Genomic DNA, 21,846 nt, shown 5'->3' on the forward strand with positions numbered 1-21,846 from the left:
AGGGCAGGCAGGACCAAGTTTGGACATCTGGTCCGGACTGAAGGACCTGGCAACAATTTCTTACATGTGTACTGTCACTACATATGATACTGTCACCTTTGACAGAATGGTGGAGGATTACATCGGTGACAGCATCCAAGTAGGCATGTCAGACAGTCCATACCTGTACTGGCAGGAAAAAGAGGCAATTTGGAGGCCCCTGTACAAACTGGCTCTATTTTACCTGAGTTGCCCCCCCTCCAGTGTGTACTCCGAAAGAGTGTTTAGTGCAGCCGGGAACCTTGTCAGCGAAAGGCGTAGGAGGTTGCTTCCACAAAATGTGGAGAAGATGATGTTCATCAAAATTAATTATCAACTCTTCCAGGGAGACCAGCCTCCAGAACGTACAGAGGGACCTGTGGTGGTGGATTCCAGTGGGGACGAGTTAATACTCTGTGAGGATGAGGATGTACACAACACTGAAGAGGGTGAGGAATCGGTGGATGAGGAGGATGAGGACGACATCTTGCCTCCGTAGAGCCAGTTTGTGCAGGGACATATTAATTGCCAGCTTGTTTTGTGGGGGCCCAAACGAACCAATCATTTCAGCCACAGTCGTGTGGCAGACCCTGGCGCTGAAATGATTGCTTTGTTAAAGTTTGCATGTCCTGTTTATACAACATAAGGGTGGGTTGGAGGGCCCAAGGACAATTCCATCTTGCACCTCTTTTTTTTCTTTGCATTATGTACAGTTTGGGGCCTAGTTTTTCAAACTGCCATCCTGTCTGCCACTGCAGTGTCACTCCTAGATGGGTCACGTGTTTGTGCCGCCCACTCGTGTCACTTAGCATAGTCATCCAGCTACCTCGGTGCAGCCTTTTGGACATAAAAACACTATTGTGAGGTGTGAGGTGTTCAAAATAGACTGTAAATTAGTGGAAATTAAGGTTATTGAGGTTAATAATAGCATAGGAGCAGAAAAACCAACACATTCTGTGATTTTAGCTGTTTTTATGCTTTTTTAAAAAAAAATACGGAGCCAAAACACAAAACCCAGAACCCAAAACATGGAAGGGTGGTTTTGGCAAAACTAATCCAGATCCAAAACACGAAGAAAGATCCAGATCCAAAACCAAAACACAAAACACGAAAAGTGGCTGGTGCACACCCCTAATATATACATATATATATATATATTATAGGGGCACAGCTACAAAAAACTTGATTTTTCATAGAGAATTCCGGAGGGGAGGGGCAGGGTGTTCAAGGGGCTATACCTCCATAGCTATTAGAGATACGGATCTGAAACTTGGTAAGGGCAGGTAGAACTGTCACTGGGTACTGCATGCCGAATTTCAGGGCAAAAACATAAAAAAGGAGGACATGGGAGTCGGGAGCGTATCTTCATGGATGGCCGTCGGGAGGCGCCGTTGCCACATGACATCATTAGCAAAGCTCTGCACAGTGTCCCGCAGACAGCCTTCATTAGTAAATGATCCCTGGTCTCCTTCTGTCTTCTCTGCTCTTATCAATGTCCTCCCTTGATTGTTAATGTGTATCAGGCTTCTTATATGTCCCTTTATATCAGAAACATTTAAAATTAGAGAGACTAATTTTTTTTTTTTTTTCTAATATATCTCTTCTCCCACAATACCCACCACATACCAATCATCACTCACTAAGTCCCATATGTCAACCTTGCAGGAAAAGAGTGCAAGCACCACATCAACCATAATGCTCTATTCACAAGGTAATTTGCATATATGCAAATTATTTTGCCCACAATGCACCTTGTTTGTTATTGATGCGCTCTTTTGCTGTGTTGTTGACATATAGAAATTAATAAACAGTGCTTGCATGTAGTAAGTGTTATAACTGAAAAAATATAAAAATATATATATATATATTGTCTCCCTATTTCTACAGGAGTGTAAGTTGAACTACCCCCAGTGTAGGTACTAATAAATTTATCTTTTCCTCAGTATGGGGAATTGACCATGATCTTTAAGGTTGTGGATACTCAGGTGTTAGTATTAAGACATGATCCTTATGGACTGGTTTTATTATTATTATTGTGTGTGAGATAGCAATGGACCCATGTGGGCTGTTTTACCAGTGAATTATATGGCAGAGTTAAAAAAGCGTAGTGCAGCGTAGACAGTCCAATTTGAATATATGTAAATTATTTTACACATAATGTATGTTTGTTTTTGATGCTATGTTTTCAAGCTTTTCCTGTGTTTTTTGGCATTAGTAAATAGTGGTTTGCAATAGAGTAAGTTCTGTAAAAGATATATATATTAAAAAGAGAAATAAAAAAAAAATATTCTCCCTATTTCTACAGGTGTTTCAATTAAACTACCCCCAGTGTGTGTTATTTTATTTTTTCAAGTAGAAGTAGTCATTGGAGGGGAGCGCCAGTCTCTTAGTTTGCCAGGGGCACTTGGACCCCAAGATATACCCCTGATGGGAGTAATCTAAGCCTCCAACTGACAGTTTTTTCTGACATTGTCAATTAGGAACCTTTTTCTGCTATAATCTATGGGGGATTTTTGGGAAGGCAAAACTCAGGGTAGGGGTGAAATTTAGACTTGGGATTTGTTGTATTAGGTAGCTATTGTGCCAGGGTATGTGCTTTTGGGGATCAGGTAAATTAGAAAGTTACAGTTTTTAAACTATTACCTCAAGAATGCGTCATTATAAAGTTAGGACTTTTCAACTTGTTGTGCAGCCTCAGTAGGAGCCTCCAGCAGGTTTTCTCACTGTGGCTTCACTTGGGCGCACAAAGATGGCTGTCATTTGCGGGCAATAGCGGCGCTGGAAAACACCAATGGTAGCAGTGGCAGGGACACAGAGGCGGTGGTGGGGACATCAGTGGCGGCGGTGGCACGGGTGGTGGTGGTGTCAGTGGCGGTTGCGGGTGTCAGCGGGTCGCGAGTGTTGGTGGGATCCAGCGGCAGCAGAGCGTCCGGTGGCAGCGGAGGGTCTGGCAGCAGTGCGGGCATTGGCGGCGGGCCTGGATCCGAGAGTATCCAATCCCCGCCAGCCATTCTGCCGACTACGGCAGTGGCGCCCATTTAGAAAATGGTGCTGAAGATGGCCGCCGCAAGCTGTGATTGGCTCATGGTGGCCATCTTTGAATTTCAAAAATGGCACTGAGGTGCCATTTTTGAAATGGGCACTGCTGCCGTACTCGGCAGAATGGCTGGCAGGGACTGGATCCTCTCAGATCCAGACCCGCTGCCGACACCCGAACAGGCGCTGGTCCCGCAGCTGCTGAGTGCCACTGTCGATGACGTCGTGAGCAGTGATTGGCCCATGGCGGCCATCTTTGATTTGCAAAGATGGCCGCCACGAGCCAATCATGACTCGCGACATCATTGGAGGTGGTGGCACCTGAAGTCCTGGGGAGGTGCCAGCCACCCCCCAGGTAAGGATGCTAGAAGCCCTGCCAGGTGGGCACCTGCCAGGTGAAGACACCAAAGCCCTGGCGGGTTGGTGCCCTCCAGGCGAAGACACCAAAGCCCTGGCGGGTTGGTGCCTGCCGGGTGAAGATGCCGAAGCCCTGGCAGATTGGTCTCTGCTAGGTGAAGATACCGAAGCCCTGGCGGGTTGGTGCCCGCCAGGAAAATATGCCGAAGCGCTGGCAGGTTGGCAACCACCAGGCAAAAAATACCAGAATCCCTAGTGGGCGGCGGCCACATAAAAGCTAACACAGGCTGCCGCCCACTAGGCGAGGATGCCGAAGCCCTGGCAGGTTGGCACCCGCCAGGCAAAGACACCAGAAGTCCTAGTGGGAGGCAGCCATGAAAAAGAGCTAACACAGGCTACCTCCCACTAGGCAAAGACACCGAAGCCCTGGCGGGTTGGCGTCCGCCAGGAGAAGATGCCGGAAGTCCTAGTTGGAGGCAGCCATGAAAAAGAGCTAACAGGCTGACACTCACTAGGCGAAGACACCAAACCCTGGTGGGTTGGCGCCCACCAGGCAAAGACGCCGGAAGTCCTAGTGGGAGGCAGCCACGAAAAAGAGCTAACAGGCTGCTGCCCACTAGGCAAAGACGCCGAAGCCATGGCGTGTTGGCGCCTGCCAGGTGAATACGCTGGAAATCCTAGTGGGAAGCAGCCAGGAAATGGAGCTAACAGGCTGCCGCCCACTAGGCAAATATGCCGAAGCCCAGGCAGGTTGGCGCCCACCAGGCAAAGTCACCGAAGCCCTGGTGGGTTGGCGTCCACCAGGCAAAGATGCCTAAGCCCTGGGGTGGTGGTGGCCACGTAAAAGAGCTTAAAGGCTGCCGTTCCCCAGGTTAAGACCTGTTAATTAAAATATTACAATATTAAAGTGTGCTGTGTTATTTTAATATTTTTTTTAAGGTGGACTACAGGTGGCAGTGGACCCTAATGCCCAGCATGCTGGTACTTGTGGTTTCCCAAGTACCAGCATGCAGGGAGGCATGCTGAGACCTATAGTTCACCTGCAAAAGAAAATATTCTTTAAAATGCACCACATCACACAATCAACCTGGCACCCACCACCCAGGGGTGCTGGGGATAGCGAGGCTAACAGCCTAGGCCTAGGGTGCCCTGAGGAGGGGGACCCCTTTATTGGGGGGGAGTTTCCAGCTCCTCAGGGATCCCTGGCCTGGACTGACTAGTGGTCAGTGTTGATGCTGTGGCTGGGGTGCATGGTGAAAGGACTCTTCTGGCTGTGGCATCAGCCCTCCTTTAGAAATAGTCCAGTACTGGTTTTGGAGACTACAGGAGGACCCTACTCATTTTTCCCCCTGTATTTCCAGAACCAGGACTGGATCAGAGCCCAGTGCTGGTTGCACAACGTACGGGGGACCCCTATGTCATTTGTCCCCCGCATTTTGGCAACCAGGGCTGGTTCTGACTAGCCCGCTGCTGGTTGTGCTTAAATATGTGGGACCCCTATGTCATTTGTCCCCTACATTTAAGCACAACCAGGACTGGCTGCCTGTGTTTAAAAAACAAAACTGTAAAAAAATGGCGTGGCCTTGCCCCGAAGAAAACAACCACTGGAGCCCCAGTACTGGTTATGCTAAATACAGGGGACCTATAGTTCACCTGCAAAAGAAAATATTCTTTAAAATGCACCACATCACACAGTCAACCTGGCACCCACCCCCCAGGGGTGCTGGGGATAGCCCGGGCTATCAGCCTAGGCCTGGGGTGCCCTGAGGAGGAGAACCCCTTTATTGGGGGGGTCCCCAGCTCCTCAGGGATCCCTGGCCTGGACTGATTAGCGGTCAGGGTTGATGCTGTGGCTGGGGGGGGTGGTGAAAGGGCTCCTCTGGCTGTTGCATCACCCCCCCCGCTAGAAAGGGTCCGGTGCTGGTTCTGGTAAATACGGGGTGACCCTACGCATTTTTCACCTTGTATTCCCAGAACCAGGGCTGGCTCAGAGCCCAATGCTGGTTGTGCTGAATACAGGGGACCCCTACATCATTTGTCCCCCATATTTTGGTAACCAGGGCTGGTTCTGACTAGCCCGGTGCTGGTTGTGCTTAAGTACAGGGGACCCCTACATCATTTTTCCCCTGTATTTAAACACAACCAGGACTGGCTGTTAGAAGCCCGGTGCTGGTTGTGTATTTTTGGGGGGGCACCTTTTTTTATTGTACAGATTAAATTTTTTACATAGATGCATAGACAGATCTCACTACTGCATTTGTGCATCTGTGACTTATTGATTTTATTTTCTCAGGTGCATGCGCACTACCAGTGAGCCCTCTGTCGCCCACTGATGCCCCCTTTGCACTCAGTGAAATTTTTGTGGTGACTGAATGGGAAGAATGTGGGCACTGAGTGGGATGTGAGTGCCACATAACTGCTCAGACCTCAGGTGCATAGACTGCATGTGTGTATTCCAATTAGCCAACAATTCTGTGAATTAGCAGCTCCACCGTTTTGTGAAAGCAATCTCACTCTGTGAAAGTGCTGAATCTGCAGTTAACCACATGGTATGGCATATATATATGATAAACAGTGATGGTATATAAGCGGCGCTCTTGTTGTTATAAGATCTGAAAGAAATACCGACAATTTATCTTCCTCTAACAATCCGTATTTTGATGTGAGGTTACACACACCCTCTTGTGGCGCAGCAGCTATAAATGTCTCCAAACAGGACTACGGCTCAAGTCCACAGTAAGAATTGTTCGGAAAAGGTGAGACATCAGCACCATCTAGTGTAATATTTTCAGAATGTCCCAAAGGTAGATTCAATGTAATTATAACTCCAAGGTGGATATACACAAAGAACAAAATATAAAAAAAAGGATTAATATGATTTCAAACTGTATTCCATTTTAGCTTAGTATTTCACACCTCATGTGGTTTATGTGATCGTGAACTGTATGTGCAAACAAAAAACATGTGATAATAAGAAGTCTGGCCAGCGGGTAATTGGACAAAATGGTCCAAATCAGATAAGCCGTTTATCTTGATTCTTAGATGTATGTTTTTTATGAATTTTTATTAAATGTGATATTTTATTTTACTACTCACTGGTACCTCCCATGTTTTTTGCCTAACTTCATGCCATAGACCTATGCGAACTATTGTGAATACCGGGACCAAGCCTGAATAGTCCATGGGTACGAGCACATTGCACTTTATGTAAATTATTATTTATGGTTATGGTATTTATATGTGGGTATTATTATCACATGTTTTGTGTGGAGTTTTGCACATGCACTGTGCACTTTTTTGGATTGCTGTGAACTAGCACAAGCACTTTATATTTTGAGCTGCTGTCATATGCATGGTTTGCACGTACAGTTCACGATCACATACACCGCATGAGGTGTGGGATACTAAACTAAACAACAGTTTGAAGTCATATTAATCCTTTTTTTAATATATTTTTTTTCTTTGTATATATCCACCTTGGAGTTAAATTATATTGAATCTACCTTTGGAACATTCTGGAAATATTACACTAGATGGTGCTGATGTCTCACTTTTTTTTATTTCTTTTCTGTTTTGTTTCAAAATTTTGCCTTGTGCTATTATGGCAGTTTTCAGTGAAGACTATAAAAGGTCTAGTTGGGTGTGGCTCACAGCCAGCCCCTGTATAGATGTGTCCCTCTATATCTGGTAGGTGAGTAGATTTAACTGCAAGGTAATGGAGGGCTGTGCATAAATGCTAAAGTAGGGACCTGCAGAAAAAGGTGTCCCTTGCTGCTGGGCTGCAGGCTTATATGCTTTGATCAAATAATGATAAAATCCCATTGGTTTTATTTGCTGTACACACATAGAATTGCAGTATATTATTGTCAGCGCCAATAGCAAAAGTTTTTCTGTTTTGTGTATATATATATATATATCTGTAAAAGAAGTGAGAAATAGCACCTCACTTCTTTTACAGAACTATTTGGGACCGATTAAACAAAAGCAGCTACCCTACATAAAGGGGAATGCTTACTGAAGTTATATTCGGACCTTGGTAATTTCCTTAAATGGAAGAAGTTTAAGTATGGGATATAAAGATTATATCTAATTCTCTTTTTGAAGGAACAGTGCCCTATACCACTACCATTCTCATATATATATATATATATATATATATATATATAGTTAGAAAAGAAGGCACTCAAAAGGGACTTTAAAATAAAACTTATCTCATGGAAAATACATTTTGGCCCAGGAGATTAATCGTAGTTATAGAGAGGTTCAGGAATTCAGTTCCTGCTTGTTCTTGCTGAAAAATAGCACTTCTTAGAACTATATACATTTCTCTCTTGAAATCCTGCAAAATCCTGCAAACATCACGTCTCCCATTACCATCCAAATCAATAAAATGAGCCCTATAGAATGCATGCTCTGTTTGTACTTTCTCTAACCTCCTTTCTTGGAACCTACTAGAGCACAGACTCCTCTACTAATCAGGATTGTCACATCCCTGGATCTTGTATTGACCAGGCTATGCTGAATTTGCTAACACTCCCTCTCTCAGATCACAACCTTATCATCTGCAGGCTCTCCTCCATTATTTCAAGCTCAGTGTCACTGAAGTCTTCCAGGGCTTTTCTAGCCAGAAGACATATTAATGCTATTAATTTTCACTGACTGTCCACCTCTCTGCAATAACTACTCTCACCAATGTACAGACTGCAGTATCAAACCTAAACCAAACTCTACAAATAGCCCTCAATGAAGTGGCTCCTGCTACCCATCACACTCCACTAAGGGGCCTATTCATCATTACATAATTATCTCTAGTGATAGTTATGTTTTAAACTAGCTGCGAGTTTAAAAAATATTTTGGAGGTATTCATCATGCCTCCCTCACAAAAGTATCACTTCTGAAAAGCTGCTCTTTTTGCGAAGTCAGCTTTTCGGAAAAGTGATACTTTTCCCGTGCAGCTGAGGTATCCACAAGGATTTTCTCACTGCCTCTGCCTACTCACTCTCTCTATTCCACTTCTCATTCCCCCCAGATAGCAGCAGCCAGGAGTGGGAGCTGAGACAGGGGTCCAGCATGGTCCCACCCCCTGCCAGTGTCTGATCCAGTTCTCCACTTACAGCGGGCACCAATGTGCGATCCGGTTCCTCCCCTCCGCATGGCTGCCGGTTCTGATCTGGCTCTCCCCTCGAAGCCGGCGCTGGCGTGCGATCCTGCTCCCCTTTGCAAGGGTCCCCATGGATGACCATCTGTCCCCACACCTCCTTCCCTCCACCACCGCTGATGTCCTTTTGCCCCCCCACACCCCATTCCCCATTCCCCCACCACCACCACCCATGCTGCTGATGTTTGCCTGCCCCCGCAACCCCCACTGCAGGGAGCTGCAGCTGCGTTCTGTTCTCCGCTGCTTACCCCGCCCGCTTGCCCACTCCGCAGCACCCCATAGAGGACAATCAGGATGCCAGGGAAAGAGAGCAGACTGGGGAGCTGGGGCAGTGATGTGTCCTGACTCACGATCAGCTGCAGTCACGGTTCCCCAACCTGTAATTTCTGGAGCACTGTCAGGCGGCTGCCGAACTTCTGGCTGGCCGGGATGCAACGCGCTCCCCCGCCGGTGAGTGCGTGGCTGTTGTTCTGGGTTGTCAGGGGGGGGGGAACGAGCCTTCCCCTGCAACATCACTGGAGTCCGATCCTGCACCCTCCGTCAAACACCCCCGGCCACCACATCATCTCCTCCCCTCCGTCACACTCTCACTGCGGTGCCCCGGAGTTCTCAGTTCCGGGGCTCTGCAGTGCAGACACAGCAGGGAGGGATCTTAATATATCTCTCTGCTGTGGATGACTTGTATATCTTTACAGACTGCTGTATAAATAGCAGCCTGTGAAGACTATCGGAAGCTGTACACCACCTCAGTCAAGTTCCTAAAAAAAAGCTTTTGCAGAACTTGATGAATTTCATAATTTCTACATACCCATACTAAAGTATGGGGACTGTGGAAATTATCAATTCACAATTGTAACCAGGAGATATGTGTGATATCTCCTGTGTTACATGATTGATGAATGGGGCTGACACTTAAATTATACAAAATTAGGTGAAAATTTTATTTTTCACCTGCTTTTGTATAAATTAAGTGATGATGAATATGCCCAATAATGTTTGATGTCAACCTTGACATTCCAAAGTAACAGGACACCTACAAAAACTCTCACATAAAGTAGAACATCACATGCGCAAATCTCATACTCCAAATAACTTCCTCACTTATAATACTATCTACCACTCTTATCACATGGCTCTGGACACTCCCAAACAAACATATTTACAAACTCTCATCTCTGCTCAAGCTTCTAACCCCAAGCGACTTTTTAATACATTTACTCCTCACGCACCCAATCCCCCAGCTACTATCAGTGCACAAGGTCTTGTTTCTTATTTGAAAGACAAGATTGATAAGATCCAAAATGAAATAGTATGCTCTTCTTCAGACAGTGACTAGTTCAATTTCTTCTTTGAACCCTCTGCCGCCTTCTCTTTATTTGATCGGGATCGGTATGGATGAACGCCGGACCTATGTCCGGCGGTTCAAATCCCGACGCCGGAAGACCAGCAGCAATGAAGATCCTGACAGGTAAGGAAACTAACTATACCTAACCCTCTCCCCCCCTAACCCTACCCTCCCTTAGGGGTTCCGAACCCTAACCTCCCCCCAGTGCCTAACCCTAACCCCCCTAAAAGTGCCTAAACTTAACCCCCCAGTTTCTGCAGCCTAAACCTAACCCTCCTGGGGAAGTGCCTAACCCTAACCTCCTCCCAGCGGTGAATAACCCTAACCCCCCCTGCCCCTAGCTTAACCCTAAACCTCCCAGGGGGGGTACTTATCCCTAATTCCCCCCTGGGATCCCCTAACCTAATCCCCCCCCGCAACTCTGCGCGCCCGGTTTACCTTTGTTCGGTATGCCGGGCATTGGGCTCCTGGCGTAGGGATATTGTTAGGCATCAGGATTTCGACGCCTATCATTAGTCCCGTCGGGATTGCACAGTCGGGAAACCGGCAGTCGGCATTTCAATAGTCGGCTTCCTGACTGCATACAATTTGATCCCACAAATGAATATTAAGGGACAAATGTAATAGGGTGAGGGTTTAGAAAATGTGAGAGTTTTATCTGCAAAATGGGAAAACATTTGCATGAGAGTTTAAATCGTGAGAGTTTTTTTAGTCTAAAAACATGCGAATTTGCATGTTCTCATACTTTATTACATTGGCCAAGTTTAAAAAGTGTGAGAGTTTACTGCTAAACTCACATTTTCTAAACTCTCACCCTATTTGGCCCTAAGTATCTATACTCTTCTCATCCTCCTACTCTACTACCTTTCCTCTTGATCATATGCCATCACAAATCAGTAGAGCATTGTCTCCTGTGCTCATTCCCAACTTAAATGAAATCTGTAATTTCTTTCTCTACTGGTATTTTATACTATTTTTCCATCAGTATTCAAGCATGCAGTGATTACACCTATTCTAAAAACTATATTATGGCTCTAACTCTCTCTCAAATTACTGTCCCATCTCTCAGTTCCCATGCCCCTCCAAGCTACTTGAGAGACTTGCATCACACACTGTCTTCACTTGCACAACTTACTGTATATGACCCACTTCAGTCAAGCTTTCATTCCCAACACTCCTCAGAGATGGCCCTGACTAAGGTACCATAGTGATGATCTGATCATCACAAAGTCTAAAGGCCATTTCTCACTATTTATTTTTCTAGATCTCTCTGCTGCAATTGATGCTGTTAATCACTCTCTTCTCATACAAACACTACAATCTCTAGGTCTTCATGAACTAGCCTTATCCTGGTTTTCATCCTACTTATCAGTAATCACTCTTTTAGTGTTTTTTTCTCTGACTCCACCCCTTCTTCACTACCTCTATCAGTTGGAGTACTGCAAGGCTTAGTCCTAGGTCCCTTGCTTTTCTCAATCTATACTACATATCTTGGCAAACTTCAGCTCTTTTGGATTTCAGTATCATCTGTATGTGGCTGATACTCAAATCTACTGTACCTGTCCTCCGCAACTGTATTGTTTCAAGTTATGAATGTGTTTCTGTCATTTCATCTTGGATGTCATCTCACCACCTCAAACTTAATCTTTCCAAAACAGAATTAATAATATTTCAACTGGCCAAAAGTATTTACCAACCTGATATCTCTCTATCACTGTTGATTACTCACTGCATAGGTGTCATACTTGTCCCTGAGCTGTCCTTTGTTCCCCACATTCAATCTGTTTCCAAATCATGTTGCATACATCTAAAAAAACTATCCAGTATATGACCATATCTTACAGAAGACACTGCTAAAACTCTAATCCATTCACTCATTATCTCTGGCATTGATTATTGCAATAGTCTCCTCACTGGTCTTCCAGAAAACAGACTTGCATCACTACAATCCAATTTGAATGCAGCTTCAAGGCTGATATTCCTTATAAACGTTCATTGTCTGCTATTCTACTCTGTCAATACCTCATTGTTTACCTGTATTCTAACACATTCAATATTAAATACTTTTACTTACACATAAGGCAATTAACCAAACTACACTGACATACATCTCTTCACTCATCTCAAAATATCTCCCACCCAACATCTCCACTCAGTAGAAGATTTAGGTCTCTCGTCTTCACACATCATCTGCTCACATTCATGGTTTCAGGACTTTTTTTGAGCTGTACCCCTATGGAATGCCCTCCCATTCACAAGACTTTCTTTTAGTCTCCAAACCTTCAAGAATTCCCTGAAAACTCTCCTCTTTAGACTAGGGGTGAGCGGGTTCGGATTTCTGAAATCCGAACCCCCCCGTGCCCCCCCGATCCGAGGCCGATCCGAGTCAGGCTCGACTTTTCCCGCCTGACTTGGATCTGAAATGGAGGCAAAACGTCATCATCCTGCCTTCCGGGTCTCACGGGTTTTGGATCCTATATAAGGTACCCACGTCAGTGCCATTTTCTCACTCGGCTGTGGACAGTGAAGAGGGAGGGTGGGAGTTAGGGCTGGCTGGGCTGTGTAGTGTAGTGTAATGCAGTGTAGTGTTGTGCTGGGCTGTGCTGCGCTGTGCTGCTGTTGTCCACAGGGGCAGTGTCCACTCCTCCAAAGTCCATAGGGGCTGGCTGGACTGTGTTGTGCAGTCAGTTGTCCATAGCGGCTGTGTCCACTCCAAAGTCCTGTGCAGTGTCCCAGTCCTAAATGGGTGCTGTAGTGTTGTCCAGGGGGTGCTCTGTCCATCAGGGGTGCTCCCCCCAAGTGCAAAAAAAATAAATATTTTTTCTGTGTTTGTGAATTGTGTGCACTGTGGCTGCACGTGCATCAACAAAGGAGCAGCGCCAAGTGTGCGCCTGTGTCCCATTAGTAAAGGGCCGGCTGGCTTGTCCATTAAAGGGTGCTGTAACCCCCAAAGTACACTCCAAACAAAAAAAATATATATTTTCTGTGTTTGTGAATTGTGTGCACTGTGGCTGCATGTGCATCAACAAAGGAGCAGCGCCAAGCGTGCGCCTGTGTCCCATTAGTAAAGGGCCAGCTCGCTTGTCCGTTAAAGGGTGCTGTAACTCCCAAAGTACACTCCAAACAAAATAAAAAAATATTTTCTGTGTTTGTGAATTGTGTGCACTGTGGCTGCAGGTGCATCAACAAAGGAACAGCGCCAAGCGTGCGCCTGTGTCCCATAAGTAAAGGGCTGGCTGGCTTGTCCGTTAAAGGGTGCTGTAACCCCCAAAGTACACTCCAAACAAAATAAAAAAATATTTTCTGTGTTTGTGAATTGTGTGCACTGTGGCTGCATGTGCATCAACAAAGGAGCAGCGCCAAGCGTGCGCCTGTGTCCCATTAGTAAAGGGCCGGCTGGCATGTCCGTTAAAGGGTGCTGTAACCCCCAAAGTACACTCCAAACACAATAAAAAAATATTTTCTGTGTTTGTGAATTGTGTGCACTGTGGCTGCACGTGTATCAACAAAGGAGCAGCGCCAAGCGTGCGCCTGTGTCCCATTAGTAAAGGGCCAGCTGGCTTGACCATTAAAGGGTGCTGTAACCCCCAAAGGGCACTCCAAAAAAAATATATATATATATTTTTGTGTTTGTGAATTGTGTGCGCAGTAGCCACACGTGCATCAACAAAGTAGCGCCAAGCGTGCGCCTGTGTCATAAGTAAAGGGCCAGCTGGCTTGACCGTTAAAGGGTGCTGTAACCCCCAAAGTGCACTCCAAACAAATAAAAAAATATTTTCTGTGTTTGTCAGTTGTGTGCACTGTGGCTGCACGTGCATCAACAAAGGAGCAGCGCCCAAGCGTGCGCCTGTGTCCCATATGTAAAGGGACGGCTGGCTCATTTCTTAAAGGGTGGTGTAACCCACAAAGTGCACTAGTCTCCAACAAAAATAAAAAATAATTTTCTGTGTTTGTGTGCACCTTAGCCGCACGTATATATCAATATAACATAAATGGAGGACCAAACTTTCTCCAATAAAAATAAAATAGGGAAATATCAAGAACCACTTCCTCCTAGTGCTGCTGCTGGGAGTTGTTCATCATCCCAGAGAGGAAGTAGGAACACCACTACTTTTACTAAACAATTGATCCTCCAACAGTCCTTAGCGAGGAGGATGAAGTACGACAGCAGTCATCCTGAAGCAAAACATATAACTGAGGCCTTGACTGCTATGTTGGTGTTAGACGTGCGTCTGGTATCCGCCATTAGTGCAGTGGGATTTAGACAATTGATGGAGGTAGTGTGTCCCCGGTTCCAAATCCCGTCTAGATTCCACTTCACTAGGCAGGCAATACCGAGACTATATGACTGTGACAGCCCACTGGGTAAATGTATCACCTTATGCAGCAACAACAGCAGCGTCACCAGTAGCAGCATCTCAGAAACGCCAGCTCGTTCCAAGGCAGGCTACGCTGTGTATCACCGGTTTCAGTAAGAGGCACACCGCCGACAACCTCTTAGAGAAACTGAGGGAAATCATCGCCCAGTTGCTTACCCCACTTAGACTCTCCTGGGGATTTGTGATATCTGACAACGCCACCAATATAGTGCGGGCAGTACATCTGGGCAAATTCCGTGCAAATTCCGTGCAGGAGACGCTTTGGGTGGCCCAAAAAATTTCTGCCCACTTTTGCCATTCAGTGACTGCGTGCACCTGTGTCATAAGTAAAGGGCCGGCTGGCTTGTCCGTTAAAGGGTGCTGTAACCCCCAAAGTGCACTCCAAACAAAATAAAAAATTCTTCTTTTTTTCTGTCTTTGTGAAATGTATGAGCAGTAGCCGCACCTGCATCCTCAAAGCAGCAGCGACAAGCATGTGTCTGTCTGTTAAAGGGTGGTGTAACCCTCAAAGTGTGCTCCACAAACAATAAAAAAATTCTTTTTTTTTCTGTCTTTGTGAATTGTGTGGGCTGTAGCCGCACCTGCATCCTCAAAGCAGCAGCGACAAGCGTGCATCTGTCTGTTAAAGGATTACATCGGTGACAGCATCCAAGTAGGCATGTCAGACAGTCCGTACCTGTACTGGCAGGAAAAACAACATATCCAAGGACAATTCCATCTTGCACCTCTTTTTTTTCTTTGCATTATGTACTGTTTGCGGCCTAGTTTTTCAAACTGCCATCCTGTCTGCCACTGCAGTGTCACTACTAGATGGGCCATGTGTTTGTGCCGCCCACTCATGTCGCTTAGCATAGTCATCCAGCTACCTCGGTGCAACCTTTTGGACATAAAAACACTATTGTGAGGTGTGAGGTGTTCAGAATAGACTGGAAATGAGTGGAAATTAAGGTTTTTGAGGTTAATAGCATAGGAGCAGAAAAATCAACACATTCTGTGATGTTAGCTGTTTTTATGATTTTTAAAAAAAAAATACAGATCCAAAACACAAAACCCAGAACCCAAAACACCGAAGGGTGGTTTTGGCAAAACCAATCCAGATCCAAAACACGACGAAAGATCCAGATCCAAAACCAAAACACAAAACACGAAAAGTGGCCAGTGCACACCCCTACTTTAGACAAGTTTATCAAATCCCAGAACTACCCACATAAATTCTATAAGCTATACTACACAATCTCCTATATACAGTCTATACATAACTTTACATGACTGGATCAATGCCTATTCCCTATAGAATGTAAGGTTGCGAGCAGGGCCCTGTCTGTTATTACCTAGTCTTGTTCTATTACTGTTTGTTCCCAATTGTAAAGCATAGCAGAATATGCTGATGTTTAATAAGTAACTGACAATAAATAAATAAAACAATACATTTATTGTTAGCTATACTGCCAGAGTCATATATTAAATATTTCTAAAATTTTGCTATGTCAATTAAAAATAACCATCTCAGAACAGTTATTAATATTCTTCCAGCTGTTGATGTTCTTTTCCATTAAGGTAATAGCTCTGATTTACAAAAATGTTGCTGTATATAGTCTATCCTTTACCCTTTGTGTTTAGATGATAAGTGAAGTTCTATACTTCAATTTTGTAAAGTGAGTCATATGAGGTATGTCTGGTTATTTGGGAGGCTTAAGCAAGTTCATCTTTGACAAACTTACAAATGTTGCATTATATTTGCCTAAGGGTTAAAAATTAAATACCTAAAATATTTAATAAACCAGGCTCGCCTTTCCTTTTATATTAATAATAATAATAATAATAATAATAATAATATTATTATTTAATACAAATAATGTTTTTTCTCTCATGTCGTCCCTAGTGTGTGGTGGATATTTGAGCAACTCTGAGGGATCAATAAGTTCTCCAAACTATCCCTTCCATTATCCCCCTAATACTCACTGCACCTGGACGCTGGAGGCAGATGAGCGGCATCTTATCCAGCTAAAGGTCACTGTCTTAGATGTTGAACATTATGGATTTTGTCCCTTTGATTGGTTGGAGTTAAAAGATGAAAATACATCAAGCAGGTATGAAACCTTTACATGTTCTATCATCTGAAGGAGGGGGGGGGGAGTCATGTGTAGTAGTAATAATAATAATGAAGAAAGACACTGAGATGTAAATTTGTTAGCTATTTATTTATTTATTTATGTATTTACATAAATTTAAGCAGTAATGGTATGGTAGAAAATAAATGACTGACTGCTAGCAACAACACGTCTAACTGTACACTATAACAAGCAAGTACATGCATTGTACACTAGGCAGATACTTCCAAGGGTGCACAAAACAAATCATAACAACGTTGAAGCTATGCATTTAACTTTCTAATTTGACTACCCACCTGGTAGAGTAATGACCCTGCCCCCCACTATGGTTGTACAGTCACCAAACTACAGTATACAATGCAGGGACAACACCCAAACTTTTTCACATGAACTGTTGAGCTACCATTCATTCCTGCCACAGTATCTATCGTGCATCTTAACTAATTCCACTGCACCATATCTGAGATTGTCAGATCTTGCCTGCAACAGGCAAGATCTGAAGATGTGATGTACGACCAGCGGGTATGCGCATCAGCATCGTGATCGTGAGTGGACGCTCATGATTAGAACATATTTTACACGATTGCTTGTTCTGACGGGTGGATTGTGTAAAATATTGCCTAGTGTGTAGGCACCTTAAGTTTTCTCATGCGTTACCACATAACCACTTTTTGCAATGATAAATTTTGCCACAGCCAAATTCATGTTCTATCTGTCCTCATCTATGCCTACTCAACCCTTTACACCATGCTAGACCAAAATAGGCACAAAAAATTACCAACTGTTTTAAAAGGGACAGGGTAATAATATATGTTACCATCCAATTGGATAACCAAAACTTCTGGTACATCAAAATATTTAGCACAATCCAACAGCCACGCTCAAAAGGAATGCATATACATATATAATAAACAAACGGTGAAGGGTTAAAATGTGTTATAAAGGAAAAATGTGTTATAATGCGGTGCCCTGAAGCAGATCAACCAAAGCAATCCAGGGGGACCCACGCCCCAGAAATGAACCAAAGCTGCACTACACAGTCTAAATATTTGCAGGACTTACCTACATTGTGCCTCTGACTGGTGTGCATATTACAATGCCAGACTCCATGCTCTAACCAATTTAATAAGGGTGCTAGCCTGAGTGGAAAGTGTCTCAGGCTTTCCAGGTGTGCAAAGCAATGCACTGATTGAGTTTATATAGGAAGTGGGCCTCACTTATAACGCATTTTAACCCTTCACCGTTTGTTTATTATATATGTATTTCACTTTTTATTCTCATTCTTTATATGCAGCCTGGCTGCTCTTAACTATCTCTTTTACACTGCACTTTTCTTTCTATGGTGGTGCCCTGGGGCAGCTTAGCTGGGCCAGTTTGGTGGTGTCCTGCGCTCTGGATCTGAATCCTAGTATGTTAGGGACCTACCCGACAGAGGTTACCCGGATGCAGTGGGTAGGCCCATAACCTTGGGCAAGATTATGCCAAAAACCTCTATTCATTGCAAAAATGTATTTATTTATATATAATCAGTTAATTTGGAGTTGAGCACCTGTACTTCTTTTTCTGTGCATATATCAATTGTCTCCACAGGTAGCACCTCCAAATATATATATATATATATATATGTTCAAGATGTGCAGTCTGAGGCCCACTTCCTATATTAGCAAGGGATACATGGCAGATTCAGCTGTCCCCAGATGGTACCAATGAAAGCCACCTACTCCTGTCTGTCTGGTCAGTCTTAGATCATCACAGTCTACACAGCACTGACCTCTCACCAACAAGAACATCCGAAAAAAGCATAGTTGTGTCATCCTGCTTGGAAGAGACAACAAGCTCCAAGATATTTTCCTCGAAGTGGGAACTACTGTAGTCACATCTGTAGCAGCCGCTAGTATAAAAGCAGCCACAAATCAATGGGACACCTACTGTCTGGTATGACAGGGGTAACATGAGCCTAAACCTTTGAAGCTTTCACAATAATAAACTAACCTAGTAAGATTAAGAGGCCCTTCAATTTAAAGAAAAAAGAGATCCTCACAAGGGACTGTGAAATAGACACTGTGGATTTGCCAAAGACAAGGATACCAAATAAAAAGAAGCATCATATGATGTCCATTCTTACCTTCATGTCTGCAGCTATGGGAAACTGCTTCCCACTCCTTTCAAGCTTGATGGTAAGCCTGCAGAGTTCTCGAGGACAGAGACCCTTCAGCTATGCTCTCTATGCCAGCTCAATCATCTGCCAAACATAAGAGAGATAAAGCATGCCGGGCTCATTAGCACCAGGAGTTATCTAGCCCATTGATACCAAGACAACACATCCACTACCTTATCCTCCACCCCAGACATGTGCTGAACCTTAACATGACATTGCATTGCAAACGAGTGAAAACCAACTGTGCAAGCAGACACAAAATCAGCAGGGATGAAGCCCTTTACACCATGCCAAGGTTGTCACACCTCAGCACAATGCTGTGATTTGCAACCTACCACCCAAAATCTCAAATTCAACCATGATTGCTAGAAGCTATAGAAGCTAAAGATTTCTCCTGAGACCCATTTGCACCTATTCCTCAGGCCAGGGAGCCACGCACCTAGAACCATCAAGGTAACAGCCGAACCCCGTAGAAGTTGCCGCATCCGTGAACAGCTTTAACTGGAAATTGTCAGTAAAAAGGGCAATCCACAAATGTGCACAATTAACCCCAATTAGACAGGTCCTACTCAATCTTTGATGACAAACAAATCAAATGCTGAAGCTTAGACACTCCCACCATGGTCCTAGACACCCCATGCCATAGTCCTCTCCAATTTCCACCAAAAAACTCAGCTCATGGGTAAGACCCTAAAGGCAAAGTTCAACAGTCCCGACAGTGATTGGGCCTGATCAAGGGTAAATTAACATGCAGTTGTGCATGTCGCTAGAGCAGCTCAAAGCTTACCCAATTTCTCCTGAGGAAGGCGGCAAGACCTGGAACATGTTTCAAATTAAATACCCAGAAATGACAGGCAAGTGTCCAAACCTTCTGTCTTGTCAATAGCTATGGGGACCTCAAAATGATAAAATAGAGCCTTAACTGAAAACAAAAGTCTGAATGATCTGAATCAGCCCTACCAATGCAAAGGAAGACATCAAGATAATGAGCTATCTCGTCAACCCCACAAGAAGACTCCATTCACTAATGAAGGAAAGTACAGTATAAAATTTTTATAAAACAATGCACTAGACATCAAACATCCCTATAGGTAAGCATTTGTCAATGTTTTATTAATTGTTAAGGCAAAATACCATTAACCAGAAAGAATGAGGATGCAATGGAAGCAAACAAAAAGCCAATTTCACATCCACATTAGCCAGCAGAGCACCTGGACCATATGCTGGAACAATATGCAAGCCATCATAAAAGGACTGGTACACAAACGAAATTCAGAAGGCATAGCATAGATAGATAGATAGATAGATAGATAGATAGATAGATAGATAGATAGATAGATAGATAGATAGATAGAATGAGTCTAAATTTGCTGGAAGGTTTCTTAAGATCAAAGTCCACTTGGAAAATAACACATTAGATTTGGAGATCTTTATTGAGAAAGACTCTATACAGACAAGAATATATAGGAAGGAAGTAGATGTGAACAGCTACATCCTGGCCACTAGTGCACACCATAAAACATGGATCGACAATATTCCTAAAAGTCAATTCAAACGTATCAAAAGAAATTGTTCGAAACAAGCTGACTATATTAAGTATGGTGAAATAATGAAACAACAATTCACTGACAAAATGTACAATAAATCACTTGTTCACTCAGCATTAAAAGAGATTGAATACACTGATATGGCCACTTTATTAAGCCAAAAGAAAGATTCCACAACCACTGACATACAAGAGACACACTTTATCACACAATACAATACTCACTCCTCTTATATCAAGAAGGTTTTATCCAAACATTGGGATATACTTCTTCAGGATAAGGACCTACATGAGATACTCCCAGAGTAACCTAAAGTGGTCTTTAGAAAAGCCCCTGACATTAAACAGAAACGAGTCAAAAATCACATTGAACCCACGAGTCAGGTGCAATCCACACTACCATTTGCAACACACCGGACAGGTTTTCATTACTGTGGGAGGTGTGTGGGCTGTAAAACAGCACATATAACATCTAAGAAAATCACATCAGTGACATCACCACAACCAAAGATACTTACAAAATGAAACAAGATCTGTCCTGTGACTCGAAAGAAGTTATTTACCTATTAAGATGTGGGTGTGGGAAGGAGTACATAGGTAGAACCATAAGGGCTCTTAAGGTCAGAATCTACGAACATATACGTAACATCAGAATAGGTTTTGCTCAGCATATCGTTTCCAACCATTTTAAAGAGTATCACAATTCTGACCCTGCCTCTCTGGAATTTGTGATTTTGGAACAACCTAAGCTCAATTGGAGAGGTGGTAACTACATTGATGTTATTAACAAAGCAGAAATGAAATGGATTTTCTTACTCAAAACGATGTCTCCTTTAGGTCTGAATATTGATTTCAACTTGGGCTCATTAATATAAACACATCTCGCAGAATGAGGATCTCATTATAACCACATGTGAGCATGTGCCAACACATGCTGTCATTAACACTTGCAACACACCACATTGGCATCAAGTATGGAGTGTTGTTGACACCCCCCCTCCCCCATTTTATGCTATGAACACAACCATAGCACACTTTGAAAAGACTTCCATGTCTTTCCACCCCCTCCCCTCCCTCTTTTCAGCCAAGTATACATTCTATTCATGTTTAACATGTACTGTGTGTTTAACACACACCTTAGGAGACTGAGACCTTTTTTCTAAGACCAATCAGAATGCTTCATTAGACACACACCTTCCCTTGCCATTCCTCCAGTGTGATTGGTCACTATCAGCTTTAAAGCACCAGGACTAAACATGCCCTTTATCCTTGAGAAAGGCCTCCCAGAAGGCAGAAACGCGTTGGCTCTACACTGAGTTACCACTCCCGTCAGCTCCGTCCCCAAGTCTCCTCAGCCTTCCCCTCTGAGTTGAGCCGCTGCTCTGTCAGACACTGCCCGGGGAACGCGAGATCTCGCGAGATCGCGGGACCCGGAAGTCTCGTGTCACAGCAGCGTGGAGCTCCCTCTCCCCGACAGCGCTCAGACGGTGCGCTGCGCCACAGAGCTCCAGGACCACAGGACTAGGACCATCCACACATCTATTGGAGTCCACCAGGAGGTGGTTAGAAAAGACGCTTGAGGGTGAGTACTGTGCACCTGGGGGAGCTGGGACGCCACCCCACCAGAACACTACTCACACACCTCGCGTATCATTCATAGACATACTTTTAGACTGCATCCACCAACAGCTCAGTTCCTGTAGTTGCTGGGCTTATTTTGCACATCAGACTTTTCCC

At 44.2% G+C, this 21,846-nt stretch overlaps 1 protein-coding gene across 1 annotated transcript in view; it reads left to right on the forward strand.

The window, feature by feature from the left end:
* Positions 1-21,846, forward strand: part of MFRP (membrane frizzled-related protein) — a 681,594-nt gene that overhangs the window by 601,199 nt on the left and 58,549 nt on the right. Inside the window, exon 5 of the mRNA XM_088443796.1 lies at positions 16,177-16,384. Coding sequence (XP_088299922.1) covers positions 16,177-16,384 — 208 coding nt within the window. The remainder of the gene's footprint in view (positions 1-16,176; positions 16,385-21,846) is intronic.

The sequence above is a fragment of the Taudactylus pleione genome, unplaced genomic scaffold (genome assembly GCF_031769625.1).
Source record: "Taudactylus pleione unplaced genomic scaffold, aTauple2 ptg000334l, whole genome shotgun sequence".
NCBI classification, from domain to species: Eukaryota; Metazoa; Chordata; class Amphibia; order Anura; family Myobatrachidae; genus Taudactylus; species Taudactylus pleione.